At 42.1% G+C, this 17,775-nt stretch overlaps 2 protein-coding genes across 2 annotated transcripts; both read right to left on the reverse strand.

The window, feature by feature from the left end:
- Positions 1-761: 761 nt before the first annotated feature.
- On the reverse strand, positions 762-1,712 carry LOC118158738 (olfactory receptor 10A7-like). The gene has a single exon (XM_035313419.1). The coding sequence runs from the start codon at positions 1,710-1,712 to the stop codon at positions 762-764; it is 951 nt and encodes a 316-aa protein (XP_035169310.1).
- Positions 1,713-9,763: 8,051 nt separating this feature from the next.
- Positions 9,764-10,723, reverse strand: LOC118158741 (olfactory receptor 4D1-like). The gene has a single exon (XM_035313421.1). It carries the CDS (start codon positions 10,721-10,723, stop codon positions 9,764-9,766), a length of 960 nt encoding a protein of 319 aa, XP_035169312.1.
- Between the last annotated feature and the right edge of the window lie 7,052 nt (positions 10,724-17,775).

A 17,775-nucleotide genomic window follows, 5' to 3' on the forward strand; every position in this document is an offset into this window, starting at 1 on the left:
TTTTCTTTTCTTTTCTTTTCTTTTCTTTTCTTTTCTTTTCTTTTCTTCTTGTCTCGTCTTGTCTCGTCTCTTCTGGAAAGAAGTACTGGTTTTTCTTCTTCTCTCCCCTTTCCTCCCCTGTCAAATAATGAGATGCTCATCTCCCAAGCCCCAAGTGGTAAGATGAGGGGAAATGACCTCAGGTTGTGCCAGGGAAGGTTTACATTGGATATTAGGAGAAATTTAACTACTGAAAGGGTTGTGTGTCATTGGAATATGCTGCCCAGGGAAATGGTTGAGTCACCATCCCTGGAGGTCTTCAAGAAATGTGTAGATATAAAACTTAGTAGCATGGTTTAGTGGTGGACTTTAGTACTAAGTTAAAGGTTGGACTAGATGATCTTAGAGGTCTTTTCCAACCTGAATGATTCTATGATCTATTAAAAGATGTTGGGAGCATGGGGGTTGAGAATTTTCGTTTCTCTCTGAAATAATGAATATTTCTTCCATAAAGCAAGGCATAAAACTCAACAAAAATAGAAAGAGAGAAATCTTCATCTCTAGCCTCTGATACAAGGTGATGTATTATGAATACTGAATTAGTAAGTTTCATATACACTCATACTGCACAGAAGAAACAAAAACATTTTAAGTACACTTTGAGATACATCCAGTTTCCTAGTGTTTCAAGTTGTCAGGACATTTAAAAACAGTCAAGCATAAAAGAAACAGGCAATCCAAATATGCAGAGGAGAAGAAAGATTCCTTTCAAGCAGATAAGTTTACATCTTACTCAGCCCAGCTATAATTTTGACTAGTGCTCCTTTCACTTCTTTGTTCCTCAGGCTGTAAATCAAGGGGTTTAATGTAGGAATTATGGCTGTGTAAAAGAGAGCTATGAATTTCTTAGTGTCTTGTGAATTACTGGACTTGGGCCGTAAGTAAATCAAGGTCCCACTACCATAATATAGTGTTACAACAATAAGGTGGGAAAAACAGGTGGAGAAAGTCTTGCGTCTTCCCTCTGCAGAGGAAATTTTCAGAATGCTGGAAATGATGCAGGCATAGGATACGACAATGAGACAAAATGGTGTAAAGATGACCAGCACTGTGGCTGTAATTATCTGCTTCTCATAGAAGGAGGTGTCAGTGCAGGAGAGCATAATGAGTGGGGGAATATCACAGAAGAAGTAGTTAATCTTGTTGGGCCCACAAAATGGCAATGTGAACACCCAAACTGTCTGTACCACAGACACAACATTACCACTAGCACATGACAGCAGGATTAGGGAAAAACAAGCTCTGCTGTTCATGATGATTGCATATCTAAGGGGGTTGCATATGGCCACATAACGGTCATAGGCCATGGCTGCCAAGAGGTAGCATTCGGTAGCTCCTAAGAAAATCACAAAGTAGAGTTGTGTGGCACAGCCCACGTAGGAAATTCTCCTCCCCTCTGACAAGAAGGTTACTAACAACTTGGGAACAACAATGGATGCTGTAGAAACATCCAGGAAGGATAAGACCCGGAGGAAGAAGTACATGGGCATGTGGAGGTTGGGATGCACTGTGGCAATGAAGAAGAGAAGATTCCCATTGATGGTGAATGTGTAAATCAAGCAGAATGTGAAGAACAGCAGGTTCTGCAGTTCTGGGTGGCTGGGCAATCCAGAGAGGATAAATTCTGTCGGAAGAGTATGGTTTCCTAGTTCTGGTCTTTCTGTTGTCTTCATCTGGGAGGAATCAAACGGACAGGGTGTCAGAGAAGTAGTCACTGCAATGAGATCAGAGCATTTCAGCCAGTTACTGAAGCCAGGAACCTCTTGGGAATCCCTGGGGAGACATTGGATTGAGGGTTTCAACTCTGGAGATGGCTTTGCTGAACAAAGAAGGCAATTACTGTGTGTGCTGTAAGAGTGTAACACGGGTGTTCACTAAGTTTCATAGTGTGGGAGAGTGACCAAAACATACAACTATTAGGAGTTGGTATTTAAGGGTTTGCTCCATTATGGGTGTAGGGTTAATTGCTGAGAACATGTGCTCCCCCAGATACCAGGTTAGTGGTCCCAAATGGTTCCATCGGAATTCCCTGCACTAAAGACAAAGACCAGCTGACAACGAAAATCCTGAAAAACCAAAGAAAGAAGAAGAAGAAGAAAAGAAAAAAAGAAAATAATAATAATAATAAAAAAGCAAAGCCAAGTAGCCTTTGCCTATAGTCTGTTAATGAAAGAAGGGATAATAAGAGGGAAAGATACCCGTAGAGAACACCAATAAGGCATAAAGAGTGAAGTTCAGTGTCGTCTGCCTCATTAGTCACATTGATTCATTATCCTGAAGAGTGCCTCTATGTTTGTGATGCAGATGGAGCACTATGCAGCACTGTGCCAACTGTGGCAGCTTCATGTTTTGTTACTGCCCAAAAGGGAAACTGAGAGAAAGAGAGAGAAGAAATTAGACTGACACAGCAGAACAAATGCTCATTAATTCTGCATTCTCCAGGCTCAAGTTCTGTTACCTAGGGGGGAACCCAACACTGGACTACACTAGTGAATCTCAAGGCACAACATGTTCTTTGGTGGCAGAAGCGTATCCTTATATAGGGAGAGTGGTGCGGAAGTACATTTTCCGCAAAACATATAGGGACGTGGTCAAGAGATCACAACAAAAGAGAAGAATACATTATCAAAACAAGAGCAGGGTTGACAACCCTGACATGATTCAGCCACCATTTGTAAATACTTAATCCAGTTTCTCTGTCTGCTGTATCTTGCCCTTTTGCTGCCCTTTTGGCTGTGGGTTTTCTAACATGAACAAGGATGTCCAAGCTGTGGAAGTGGGAGCCACAGATGATTTTAATTTATATATAAAATAAGGGAACTCTTAACATCTGCAGGCATTTAAAAATCTAATGTATTTGAAGGGAATCTTTGTGGTTTTCATTGCTTCTATTGGCATAGAAATGAAAGAATAGCACATTACTGAAGTTCTAGTTTTGAGAGAGACCTCGATATAGCCTGCTCAGAAGAGAGAAGAACATTAAAAGTTACCCTTAGACTGTAAGGGCACATATTTACAATACTTTTCTTAACCTTTGAGGTCCAAGTAGCTGAAGCAGAATCAAACCTAAGCTCTTTGATCATTTACAAAGTTTTAACCTATTGCCTTGGTTTAGCTTTTAATTAAAGTGAATTAAACTCAGAGCAGTCATTGCTTTACTGCTTTTTAGGTAATTTACTATTACCTAATGAAAAACACCTGTGAAGAACAACTCTTACTTTGTGTACTGCTTTTTCCATAACTATGAGGACTTAAGTTTTGGTCTTAGTACTTTCTTGGATTTGCTTTGTATAATAACAATAGGCATTTTGAAGTAAGCATCTTACCTTCAGCAGTTCTGCCATCCAGTGTCTCCAAAATGTGATTTTCACTAGAAGAATTTTTTTTTTTTTTTCCTTACATTACAGAAAGCGTTGGACTGATGATGCCTACAGCCAGCTTACATTGCAGTGTCCCCTCTCAAAGCTTACATTTTGGTTTGGTTTGGTTTGGTTTGGTTCTTGGCCGAGAGAACATCTGAACTATCTTTGAGTCATCATTTACTCTGAGTTTAAGTAGACTCTCTTGAAATCCCTATTTCCCTTTTGGGTGGGATCTATTTCAGATAACTTTGGAACTGTAGAAGTTGGTTGATCTGAACTTGAGGCTCTCTCTGTAGACAATGGGAAGGAGTGAGCCCATTCCATACTTCTAATAGTAGATTAGATGCTATTTGAGTGGCAAACTTCTCTGACTTATCTGTAAAGGGGGATTAGAGTGACTTCTTCAGACTTAAGCATATCATGTTTTACATGTTTAATGCTATGAATTGTGCATCCTGAAAGAGTTGATGATCATTATTAACCAAGAGGGGGTGAAAAATAGCTGAAAACACCAAAGATGTGTAATTCCAGTGAGAGAACTATGGGAGATAAAACTTTGTTTTAGCCCTACCTTAACCACTGATCTAGTCTGTTGTCTTTGTCTATTTGGACTGGATGCTTTTAGGGGAAGTAGCTGAGATTTCATTAATTTCTAGCTAATTATTTTGAATCTTTGGTCTTACCTACTTTTTAACTTTGAACCCTCCCCTCCCCTCCCCTCCCCTCCCCTCTCCTCCGCTTCCCTTTCCTTCCCTTCCCTTCCCTTCCCTTCCCTTCCCTTCCCTTCCCTTCCCTTCTGTCACATTTATACGCTGTTATGCTCCAAATGAAAGTTCAAATCACTGGCAGAAATAATCATGATGACCGAAGATGCCAAACTGGTCAATATATTACTTCAGCCCATTAGCAAAATAAGGAGGAGAGAAAAACCATGAGAGCACCTAGAAGAACACAGCAACAGGAATTTCTCTATGATTCTATTTGACACACTTCAATGCTCTTTATCATGGGCACAATCTTCATTTCCAGTTTTAGATGGACTTACAGTGTTTAGAAAGATGAATCACTGGAATTAATTTCCAAACATTGTGTACAGTATTAACTTCAGTAGGACTCATATATCTGTGATTAGGCATTTAGTGTCATTTGGATGTCCTAGGATTGAGATACGGGTACAGGACAAATAGATGCGTCTAAACACTAAGGGAAACCAGCACCTTTCTAGAGCTGCAGCTGGAGACTGAGGCGGATACCCTAGAGAATCTAAAATGAAATTCAATGGGTATGTTTAGGAAAAAAAATGACAGTCAATAAGTACATTAATCCAAACAGCTGTGGTGCTAATGTCAATATATGGACTAATCATCATGCCCTTTTCAACAGCCAATGAAGAAGAGCAGCCTCTTCATCATTCATCTCTAAGACAGTGTGATGGGGCAGTTCACCTCCTAGGCCTATGAGAGGTGCTGGCTTCTACCACTTAGCTTCAGGACACACCCTGGCACATGATAACTGTTCCCCTAGCAAGCAGTGTTCCACAAAGGTGGTGCTGCAGCTAAACAGGTCTGTTCAAAACAGCCCTGGCACACTTCTTTTTATCTTAGATACCTGCTTATCTTATCTCTAAGTACGGAAATATAGTGCCAATGCTTGTGATCACACAGATGGTGTCGTGGTCACGGGAGGGCGCTGAGGTGTCCTGGGGTGTCCTGGTCACGGGAGACGCTGAGAAGGCGGAGATACTGAATGCTTTCTTTGCTTCAGTCTTTGCTTCAAGGACTCCTCCGCAGATGGGGTGGATGGGGGGGGAAGGTGGAAGGTTTCTTTCCTTAGTTTCTCGCTTTTCTAACTCATTAGTAAAAGGCAATATATCTTACTATCTCCATATGCTGAGTCTGTTTTGCCCGTCATGATAATTACTGCACGATCTCCTCGTCATTATCTCAACCCTTGAGCCCCTTTCATTGTCTTTTCTCCCTGTTCCTCTTTGATGAGGGGGAGTGAGAGAGCGGTTGTGGTGGAACTCGGCCACCCACCCGAGCAAAACCACCACAAAGAACAATTTCTCCTGAAGTATAAAACAACAACAACAACAAAAAATGTGTGGATATTTAGTTAAAACTGGTTGTTCTTATCCATTGCCATTCTGCCTCCAAACGGACCTAATTCTCTACCCTACATCTAAATATAAACTAGGAATAGTAACTCCAATTTAGTAATTCTAAATTGTCATGTCTAGCAACAGCAGCCATTAAGACTGAAGAGCAGAATCCACTACCCAGAAAATTTTAAATAATTACTTCAACAAGTTTTAGTTAATAGAGGCCAAGAATTGTCCCTGGCCTGTTGAAATATGGAATTATATTATTTTCCTTACTGTGAATTTTGTCCAGTTCAGTTAACCTTGTTTTTTAATCAGTAGTGCTCACAACTTATGTGGTGTGATTTCCTTGGAATACAGAGAAGTCAAACAATAGTTGAGGAAAAAAATATTGCCTTTAATCTCTCCTTGTTAGGTAGTTTTATTAAAAAGTGCCACAATTGCTCGCAATCTAGAATAATATCAATGTGAAAATAATATTGTAGTGGTTTCTGAACCAAAACACAATGAAAATAAACTAGTTTACCTGAAAAAGGCTTATATATATATACAGTAAATAGATGTAGTAAATTCTCCACTGATACCTTCACAGCTTTTACTTGTTCCAACAGTTTAAAATTTGCCCTTTTCCATCCATTTGTCCTTGACCATCTGACAAAGTTTTCATCATAATATTCTCCATTTGGTAAACATTTCCTTTATTTAAAGTAGCAAGAAATATAAATCGAAGAATCATAGAACAGCTTGGATTGGAAGGCACCTTAAAAGCAACTAGTTCTAAACGCCCCCGCCATGGGCAGGGATGCCACACACTAGATCAGGTTCCCATGCACCTCATCCAACCTGGTCTTGAACACCTCCACAACCCCTCTGGACAACCTGTTCCAATGGAGGTGGTGGAGTCACCACTCCTGGGGGTGTTTAAGGAAAGGCTGGATGTGGTACATAGTGGGTGATACTGGTGGTAGGGGGATGGTTGGACCAGATGATCTTGGTGGTCTTTTCCAACCTTAATCATTCTATGATTATCTGAGCAAAAAGTTGCTCTCCATCTTTTTTCCAAGCCCCCTTTAAGTCCTGAAAAGCTGCAATAACTTCACCCCCGAAGCTTTCTCTTGTGTAGGCTGAACAGCCCCAGCTCTTTGTGGCTCTCCTCTGTATCTGTTTTGACAGAGCACCATCCTTCTTGTGCTGGTGGGCCCAGACCGGGATGCAGTACTCCAAGTGGGGACTCACAGGGGCAGAATAGAGGGGGACAATCACCTCCCCTGACCTGCTGGCCACTCCTCTGCAGGATGCAGCCCAGGATGCAGATGTCTTTCTGGGCTGCAAGCACACACTGCCGGCTCATAGGAAGCTTTTCATCTACCAGAACCCCCAAGTCCTTCTCTGAAGGGCTGCTCTCAATGAGTTCTTCTCCCAGTCCACACTCATGTCTGGGATGGCCGCAACCCAGGTGCACCACCTTGTACTTTGACTTGTTGAACATCATTACGTTCATGTGGGCCCAATTCTCAAGCTTATCCTGGTCCCTTTGGATGGCATCTCTTCCTTCTTTTGTATCAACTGCACCACTTGGCTTGGTGTCAGCTGCAAACTTGCTGAGGGTGCAGTCAATCCCACTGATCCATCTGCTCCACCTGAGCTACTTCAATTCTCGCAGCCTGATCCATCTGCTGGTTGTTTTGTTTCAGTGGCCCGACTCGGGTACGTGAGCAACCTGATCTAGCAACCCCCTGGCAGGGGGGTTGGGACTAGATGATCTTTAAGGTCATTTCCAACCCAAGCCATTCTATGATTCTATGATTCTATGATCTAGACTGGTAATGTAAAGGACAGTTATTTATAGCTCAAGTGGGCCCATGGCACCTCAGGCCATCAAGGAAGAGCTATAAAATTTAGATGAGTTCGTGACTGAGGTGTGGACTTACACAGTATAGCATAAGTTACCCATGACTATGAAACGTGCTGCAAGCCAACTGGTTAAAGCCTCTCTGGTGTGGGGGTTGATGGCTGAAATATCAATACTGGGAAGCCTGGCAGGTTGCTTATATCACACTGCCCCAAATCCACCAGGACAAATACCACATGCTTACAATGGTAGAAGTGACAACCAGATGTCTGGAAATATATCCTGTGCGCTATGCCACTGCTCCAAAGCACTATCCTGAGCCTTGAAAGGAAAGTTTTTCAGTGACGTGTCACCCCCAGAAAGAACTGAGACATCAGAATTCATTTCTGAAACAACCTCAAAGACACCAGTGTCAAAGAGTATGGCATGGAGTGGGTATATCACATCCCCTGTCGTGCACAAGCCTCTGGGAAAATGGAACAATACAATGGACTGTTAAAGACTACACTAAGAGCAGCGGGTGCTGGGACATTCCAACACTGGATTATGCATTTGGAAAAAGCCACCTGCTCAGTCAACACTAGGAAATCTGCCCATTGTTCTGGCTGTGCCCCGTCAAAACTTTTCTTTAATGTAGAGCGGGATAAAGTCCCTGTAATGCACATAAAAACAAAACAAGCAAACCAATAAACAACAACAACAACAAACTACATGCTAGCAAAGACAGTCTTGGTTATTCCTGCCTGAGGCAAGAGCAAACCAAAGAAGAATGAATTTTGATGGAACAAAAGGGCAACGACGATACAACTGCACAAGTATAGCAGTGACGGAGCCAGAGCTGGCCTCTGCATGCAAAAATTTAACACCGCCTCTTCTACCCTGAAGGACCGTTATGTCTGATGGAGCCCAAAGTCATGAAAGCAACAGCCCTTGCATAGAGGGCTGAACCATAGAGGGGTAGTCTGTAGACCAAGGGATAGCTGTGTGCATATATCAAAAGGCTGGAAAGGCGGTGATGATTAATGAGAATGTTTTGGAAACTGTGACGCCTGACCATGACATAAATGGTCTAGAATAAGAGGTGGATATTGTCCTGGTTTTGGCTAGGATAGAGTTAGTTTTCTTCATAGTGGCTGCTATGGTGCCATGTTTTGGATGTAGGAGGAAAATAATGTGATAACACACTGGTGTTTTAGTTGTTGCTGAGCAGTTCTTACCCTAAGCCAAGGACTTTTCAGCTTCTCATACTGCCCTGGTAGTGAGGAAGCTTAGGATCCACAAGAAATTGTGAGGGGACGCAGCCAGGACAGCTGACCCAAACTGAGCAGAGGAGTGTTCCATACCATATGACACCCCACTGAGCAATACAACTGCGGGGAGTTGACCAAGGGGGCTACCATTATTTGGGGACAGGTTTGGCATGCGTTGGGTGTTAGGGAGAAATTGTGTTGTGTATCACTTGTTTTCTGTGTTCCTCCTCCCCTCCCCCATTTTCTTTCTATTAAACTGTCTTTATCTCAACCCATGAGTTTTATCTGTGTGATACTTAGCTGCTGGCTGGGTTAAACCACAGCACATTGGCTGTCCACGTCTCCAAGTATTCAGTGAAGAATCCTAAAATCTGAATGTCTGTGTTGAACTCTTGTCTCTTCTATGATGGAACATATTTGCATAAACTAAACTAAACTAAACTAAATTAAATTGAAGTAAATACCTCTACATTAAAAGAGTAGGACTTTCCCATTCTTCTGCGATAGCTTTGTTCTCTGTTCACCACTGCTTGATTTCCTGGACTACTATTTTATTGTGATAATGATAAATTCCCAATATTTCCTGCAATGCATTGATGTGAACAAAGAATATTTCTTAAAAGAAAGTTCACACAATTTGAAAATTTGGAAATAGAATATATACTTCTATTCTGCTTTCAAAAACAATCAAAAATATTATCATGCTTATTATCAGGTCTTATGTTCTGCATTTTTTCACCCGATCACAAATATTCCACATGAAAACAAAATCAAAACCAAGCAAAAAATAGATCTGGAACAACCATATATAAATTCCCTAGATATTTTTTTTTTTTTAATTAGAAACTTAGAAAATAACTGGACCCTTAGTAAAAGGAACTACTATAATGGACAAGGGATGTTTTTATTGGTTTAATTATTGCTGTTGATTTTTGGTTTTCATACATGGTTTTATTAGTTCATTATTTTGTTAGTCTGCAACCACTTTGATTTCCAAGCAGCTATTACCTTCTGAGACAGCATTGTCATCTTAGTCTTGTGTCAATGGTCGTTATTTAAATTTCTTTTTCTGATCCTATGATTCTTTTTCTAAAGCAAAAATCAGTTATTAAGATGACACTATCCGCTTTGTTTTTACATTTCTCTGTAAAAGAGAAATCTAAGAAAGGAATGACAGTTGTGAATTTCTCATTCTGAAAAAGATGTTGTTGAGAAATTTCTTGACGGCATTCTTCATCTCTGTGTTCCTCAATGTGTAGATTATGGGATTCAGCATTGGAGTGATAATAGTATAAAGAGACGACACGGCTTTGTCTGCCACAAACTTTTTGAATGGCCACGCATAGTTGAAGATGCAGGGTACAAAATGGATGCTCACCACTGCAACCTGGGCTCCACAAGTGGAAAAGGCTTTGTGCTTCCCTTCTGTGATATGTGCCCTGATTTTGACCAAGATGACAACATGTGACACAATCAGGACTACAAATATGAGGATCATAAGCAGTCCGCTGTTGGACACCATGAGCAACTCAACCTCATGGATATCTGTACAGGCTAGTTTGATTACCTGTGGGAAATCACAGTAGAAATTGTCTAGTAAATTTGGTCCACAGAATGGCAACTGAATAATCAGTGCTACCTGCACAATAGAATGAACAAATCCCCCTATCCATGCTCCTGTGACCAGGCCAAGGCAAACATTGTGATTCATGATGTTTAAGTACCGCAAAGGTTTATGAACAGCCACATACCGATCCAGAGTCATCACTGTGAGGAGGAAAGCCACAGCACCTCCTGTGAAATGGAAGAAGAAAATCTGTGCAATGCATCCTCCAAAACTAATGGATTTATACTCAGACAGGAAGTCCCATAGCGTCTTGGGCAGAGTCACTGAGGACTCACTGAGGTCTATGAAGGCTAAATTTCCTAGAAAAAAGTACATAGGCTTGTGTAGCTCTTGATCTATGATTACTGTGGTGATGATGGTGACATTTCCAAGCCAAGTCACTGTGTAGATTATGAGGAAAGTTGCAAAAAGTACATACTGTAACATGGCACTTTCAGTAAAACCAACAAAGAAAAAATTTTTCACGGTGGTGGTGGAATTCTCCGGCTCCATTACCACCCTAAAGGATGCAACCAACAGAGATAAGATTAGGTGAACTAGTTATTATTCATAAATGCTGTTACTCAGACTAGTCTATTAGATATTCTATTGCTCTGCATCACATGTGTTAGGCCACGGTATTTCTTTAACTCTTCTTGCACTGCAGTTTTAATCTGCAGAAGTCCTCTTCCTACAAAGTCTTCCAGTACATACTTGAAAACAATCGGCCATAGGATTCATGTCATTTGACTGTAAATGCAGGTTTTGATTGAGAATTTTGGCACCTAAATTTGCATATCTGCATTCTGTCTGTCTTTGTGTAAACTATGCTTCTATTCTTTCACTATAGTTAAAGTAGGTGAGCACGATTTGACTAAATGTAAGTGCACAGAGCCATTTGAGATATCCATAGCTAATCCAGCTATAGTCACAGAACTGGGAGATGTGACATAGCATCTATGGAAAATCTTTGCATCATGCTGTTCTGGAGGCAGCTGGTACGTATCACCAGGAGATCTCATATAGCATAGACATATGTGTTTAGGCAGCTGAATTCCATCCTTGGGATTTTGTCAGTAAAGTCAAACAAAGACTAGAGTGTGAAAATACTCTCCCTAAAAGAAAACTTGTTCTTTCAGCTGTCCATGTTCCAAATATTCCGTCTATGGCTGGGATTCAAGTGGAATTTCCACAGATGTGTCCTCCTTCCTTCCTTCCTTCCTTCTTCATCTTCATCATTTATTCACTCATTCTAATGACTCTGCATGCAACTGCAGACTTGCTGTATTTATTTCCCTTATTGCAATATAGCTACTTTTCATTCACACCAATCTAACCTCAGAATGGTTAGAGAAATACTTTGATCCTTCTTTGTACATCAATAGGCAGGCAAAATGACATACCTAGCAGATTCTGGAGTTTCTTCTTCTCCAAAAGTGGCCTGATTCCTTGTCTGTGGTATGGATGATGAAGAGCTGTGACGGGAAACTTCTTGGGATAGCTAGCTTTGAAATCAGCAAAGATGGTGTGAGGTACGGATTCTTCAGATACACAAGAGCCAGTTGTATTCTAGAGAGGTCTGTTATTCCTTGTGCAGTTTTGTGGAGGTTCAAGCTTCCTGCTAGTGGGTAAAAAGGTTGTTGCAGATAACACTTCACTTTCATGTGACATCTTATACACTAAAATAAAAAGTAGTTCGTCTTCAAGGGCTTTTAAAATATTGTAGAATCTGCAAGGTACGTGTTCTCAGTGTTACTTGTACCTTTTGGAAAAACAGAAGGGTTTCTTCAGTCTGCATGCTCAGTATAAAAGAGCTGGTCTCGCGGTTTTACCCCTCTCTTTAAAGATGCAAATTGTCTGTCCAAGTTTTGATAGTTGCAAAGTACAGATTCATCTTAGCTAGTTGTCTACACTGATTTCACACTAAACACAAAGAAGCAATTCTTTCCACAGGACAATTTTGAAAAGACCTTTTAGGTGTTTACCCCAAAGTAAATGAAATCAAGTTCAGTAAGTATTGCTTTCTCCTTAGACTATAATGTCTATCTCCAATGAGTTTCAGCTAAGGGCTTGTCAATGACTGCAGCACTGCAACAGGTAGTTGCTTAGTAAAACTGTCCTAATTGAGTATGTGATTGGCTGGTTTAAGGCAAGAGTGAAGGGGGTGTATTCCACATAAATTTTAAGCATTGAGACACTTTAATTAGGAGTGAGCAAGCATGCAAGCAAACAAATAAGGTTATTCACTGTTTTCATTTTTTTTTTTCTTTTCTTTTTTATTTTCTCCCCAGGCAATGAGATCTGCTAGGTAGCATAATGTAGACAGATAGGATTCCTCTCACTTAAACATAGCTGCCTAAAATTTAATTGACTAAGTCTACACATATCACAAAGATCCTATCTGTAATCAGTGGGAGAAGATAGTTATTTACAAGGAGAATTGATCTCATTAGAGTTGCCCAAGACTGGTCAGATGAATCACCACAGCTGCTGATACAATTTCAAACGGGGAGTAACATCCATTTATCAGAGAAGGAGTAAGGGAGCTGGTGCTCCTGTTTCTCCAGGCCTCGTGTAGGAGACAAGCTATTCTTTGTCTAGTGTACAGGAATGGAAAGGGTTGTTTCTATTGTTACTTCACTGCCTTGATTTTTTTTAACTTTTGCCACCTTAGGAAATATCTTCACTTTGCCAACTACTTTGCCTGTACAATTTGCCTTCAATGCCTCTTGTGATTACTCCTCTGGGATTACTCTTGCTTCAATTCCATTCTCTTTAGGATGTTCAGAAGACTGGTGCAGTTCTGAGGAGCGTTCACTCCATTTTCTGTTTTCTATTGGCAGTAAGGTTGACACCACATAAACTTTGACTTTTTTCACCAGAAACAATTTGTAAAGCTATCCCAGCTTTTGCTGCACTCTCAAACACTCCTAGATGACCTTACCTTATTGTATGTAGCTATGGCACTTCACACACACAGAGCAAACCTACACACTCTATGTATGTACATATATACATGGCTAGAACACAGAGCACCCATGAACACAGACAGTGCCAACAGCCTCCTCTCTTTTCCAGGACAGGATGGAAGTCCACTAGTGAGAACATGCACGTGTACAAGGTGGATCCCTCCAGCAGATGTGCTCAGACACTCACTCTACTCAGCAGCTAGCCCTGGATCCCAGTCTCCCCAGTTGCTGGTATCTGGACATACAAATCCCTAAACATAGACAGTGGGATTAAGCACACCATCAGGAATTATGGAAACAACACCAAGACGGATGCTATGGTCCATACAAGGATACCATCCAGAAGGACCTGGACAAGCTTTTCAGGTGGGCCTGTGCAAACCTCATGAAGCTCAACAAGGCCAAGAGCAAGGTCCTGCATTTGGGCTGAGGCAATCCCAAGCACAAATACAGGCTGGGAACAGAATGGACTGAAAGCAGCCCTGAGGAGAAGGACCTGGGGCTGTTGACAGATGAAGACCTCAACATGAGCTGGCAATGTGCACTTGCAGCCCAACCATATCCTGGGCTGCATCAAAAGAAGCGTGGTCTAGGGAGGTGATTGTCCCCCTCTATTCTGACCCCTCCTGGAGTACTGCATTCACCTCTTGGGACCCAGCACAAGAAGGACGTGGATTTACTCGCATGAGTCCAGAGGAGGCCCATGTGGGTGATCAATGTGCTGGAGAAGCTCTCCTATGAAGACAGGCTGAGAAAACTGGGGATGTTCAGTCTAGAAGAGAAGGCTCTGGCCTTCCGGCACCTCAAGGGGGCCTACAAGAAAGCTGGAAAGGGTCTCTATCATACAGTATAATGAGGGTAGATTTTGATTAATACAAGAAGTTCTTTACTCTGAAGGTGGGAAGGCACTGGAACAGGTTGCCCAGAGAAGCGCAGGATGCTCCACCCCTGGAAGTGTTCAAGGCCAGGTTGGATGGGACTTTGAGCAAACTGATCTAGTGGGTGGCTTCCCTGCCCAGGGGTTGGAAATAGATGATCGTTAATGTCCCTTCCAATCCAAACCATTCTATGATTCTATGACCTGAGATCCCACTCCAGTACAGAATTCTCATTTAAGTCAACTCACTGGGGTCTCTCCCTGGTGACCAGACCGTTTGGATACAAGCATCTTAATGGTTATGCGTGTATAGAAGCAGAAGTGAGTGAAACCACTGTAAGGATGAGGATGAGTGACTGAAATCAGATTTTTAAAATGAATGTCACTTTCCCTTTCTAGAAGATCTCGCTTTGTACCATGCTACATCAATTGCTTATATTCCAAGGTGAACATAAGCAATTTTACCCCCAAGGTACATTCTACCACGCACCTTCCCACATATTAGTGAAATTTCCATGCATGAAGAAAATTTCCTCCAAACCACCAAATGCAGGAAGGGCTTTAAAGCTGATTGCAAATGGAGCTTTAAGCCTAATCCTAAGACATTCAAAGTAGAGTTTCCTTACTGGGACCAAGCAGAAGAATTCTTCAGTGCCCATGTGGTTATGCTGGTCTTTGAAGGCTGTCTCTTAGGAAGCAGTACACATTGCAGCTGCCAGTTACAGAATCACAGAATCACAGAATTTCTAGGTTGGAAGAGACCTCAAGATCATCGAGTCCAACCTCTAACCTAAGACTAACAGTCCCCACTAAACCATATCCCTAAGCTCTACATCTAAACGTCTTTTGAAGACTTCCAGGGATGGTGACTCCACCACCTCCCTGGGCAGCCTGTTCCAATGCCTCACAACCCTTTCAGTAAAGAAGCTCTTCCTAACATCTGACCTAAAACTCCCCTGGCGCAACTTTAGCCCATTCCCCCTCGTCCTGTCACCAGGCACGTGGGAGAACAGGCCAACCCCCACCTCTCTACAGCCTCCTTTAAGGTGTCTGTAGAGAGCGATAAGGTCGCCCCTGAGCCTCCTCTTCTCCAGGCTGAACAAGCCCAGCTCCCTCAGCCGCTCCTCGTAGGACTTGTTCTCCAGGCCCCTCACCAGCTTCGTCGCCCTTCTTTGGACCCGCTCAAGCACCTCGATGTCCTTCTTGTAGCGAGGGGCCCAAAACTGAACACAGTACTCGAGGTACGGCCTCACCAGAGCCGAGTACAGGGGGACAATCACCTCCCTAGCCCTGCTGGTCACACTATTTCTGATACAAGCCAGGATGCTGTTGGCCTTCTTGGCCACCTGAGCACACTGCTGGCTCATATTCAGCCGACTGTCCACTATCACTCCCAGGTCCTTCTCCGCCTGGCAGCTCTCCAACCACTCATCTCCCAGCCTGTAGCTCTGCCTGGGATTATTACGCCCCAGGTGCAGGACCCGGCACTTGGCCTTGTTAAACTTCATGCAGTTGACCCCAGCCCATCAGTGCAGCCTATCCAGATCCTCCTGCAGAGCCTTCCTACCCTCGAGCAGATCGACACACGCACCTAACTTGGTGTCATCTGCAAAGTTAAGGAGATATGATCAAAGTGTGTAACAGCAACCTCAATTTACTTGAGAAGGAGGGCCTAACTATCCTCAAGAATCCTAGTTATCACCTTTGCCTCTTCTGATAAAGAAGACTAATAATAAGGTCCCCTATTGACCTGCTTTTACTCTAGGTTGTTGATTTGGAAACAACAAACTGACTCGAAGGAACAGTGCAGCTTTAATTCAAATCTCAACACCTCAGCTATGGCCTGATGAAGGTCCCTGCTCATCATTTCCTTTTCAAACCTCTAAGGAAAAGCAGCAGTCCTTATTATCCCTATGATTGTGATAGACCTGAATAAGCTCAGCCACAGAAAGACCTATCACGTTTTCTTGGAGCACCTTTCTGACAGTACATAGATGAATTAATTTGCATAAATTATGTGTTAGCTGGGTTTTGTATACCTCACTCAAATACCATATTGAGAATGGAAGCTCTCAGGTATACATATGTAGTGACACTGCGGTAATAAATGTACCACTGGTACCTCTCTACTCACAAACCACCATGAACTCACTTTTGTGGCATTCCCATGTGGTAAATGGGTGTCAATAACGCACAATTTGTATATGAAGAGAGAAAAGATACAACCTTGTCTGTTATACTGGTGAGTCTTGGCGTCTGAATCCTGTTCAATAGTCACAGGTCACTCAGTTCTTTCCCCTCAGCAATCTGTCTCACCGACCAGCTATTCCCCAACCTGGGCAGCAGGAAAATGTTGTTTTGTGTCTCCATCTCCGTATCCATGCCCCTTCATGTGCAGAGGGAAAGCAATGTGAGGATGACCAAAGTGTGTGTGTTGGGTTAAGGCCATTTAGGGGTATGTGGAAAGCTTGGGGGACAATGTGAGACTGTGGTACTGAACATGTGGGAAGTGCTGTTACCAGCTCCTGAGTACTCTGTAACACTGACAACATCCTTTTGATAAATCCTCCTGGAAACAGCATATGACTGGAGGGGGGACTGGAGGGGGGGGGCGGGGGGTGGAGCAACTAATACACCAACCTAAACAAAGTCTGAAAAATCTGTGAATGAGATGGTTCTTTTTCATAAAATCAGCCTAACAAAAGTCACTCAAAAGAAATGCCTGTTTTCAAAGGTAGGATTTCACAGTCAAGCTTGAACAATGCAAAGGGACAATAACAAAAAACCTACCCAGCAAGTCTCCAAGAGTTGGCTTGCTATTGCTGCTCCAGATGCCCTTCTCTGACCACTTTAGGTGGTTTCATGGCCACATCAAAAACTTTCAAGAGCATCTGCAGGAACAACTCTCTTTCACAAGGTGAGGAAGTTGTAGCAGAAAAATTAAAATATATCATACAAGAGAAAGCAACATTATCAGGAATAACAACATCCCAGAAGTATATGAAGATTTCTTTGTCAAAAATCACTAGTGAAGAGCTAAAAGTTGTACTTTGGATGACTTTTAGGGTAGTCACTGAAGGGTGATTGTCCTGGTTTCCACTGGAAATTAGTTTTTTCTAGTAGCTGGTTTGGTGTTGTGTTTTGTATTTAGGATGACAATATTGCTGATAACACAATGAAGTTTTATTTGTTGCAGAGCAGTTCTTATACTCAGTCAAGGGCTTTTTAGCTTCTCGTACTGCCCTTCAGGCAAGGAGGCTGAGGGTGCATGAGAAACTGGGAGGAGACAGAACCAGGACAGCTGACTCAACCTGACCAAAAGAATATTCCATACCATATGATCTCATACTCAACAATAAAATTAGGTGGAGGTGGTTGAGGGGTTCTGACTTTGCTCAGGGACTGGCTGGGCATTGTTCAGTTTGGTAAAAAACTGAAAACCAAACAAATCTTGTTTGTTTTTGTTTCTGTTGTTGTTTTGTTATTTGTTGTTTTGTTTATTATTATTGTGAAATGTGTTTATTTGATTCGTGTCAGTATGGAACAATGCTAGGGCCGCATGATGAAATATAAGCTCCTATTTAAGAAAAACAGAGTGATTAGTGTACATAGTTCTTGTATCATGCAAAGGAACGATCCAGCAATTTGTGTAAATAGAGGGTTTGAAGGGCGAACATTGAGACTCTAGTCTGGGAGATAAGAGGACCAAGGAGTTTTTT

This window comes from Oxyura jamaicensis, unplaced genomic scaffold, assembly GCF_011077185.1.
Source record: "Oxyura jamaicensis isolate SHBP4307 breed ruddy duck unplaced genomic scaffold, BPBGC_Ojam_1.0 oxyUn_random_OJ53, whole genome shotgun sequence".
Lineage (NCBI taxonomy): Eukaryota > Metazoa > Chordata > Aves > Anseriformes > Anatidae > Oxyura > Oxyura jamaicensis.

What these genes read in the sequence shown, in the direction of transcription:
- LOC118158741 (XM_035313421.1), bottom strand. Translation starts at nt 10,723, where the DNA reads ATGGAGCCGGAGAATTCCACCACCACCGTGAAAAATTTTTTCTTTGTT.
- LOC118158738 (XM_035313419.1), bottom strand. Translation starts at nt 1,712, where the DNA reads ATGAAGACAACAGAAAGACCAGAACTAGGAAACCATACTCTTCCGACA.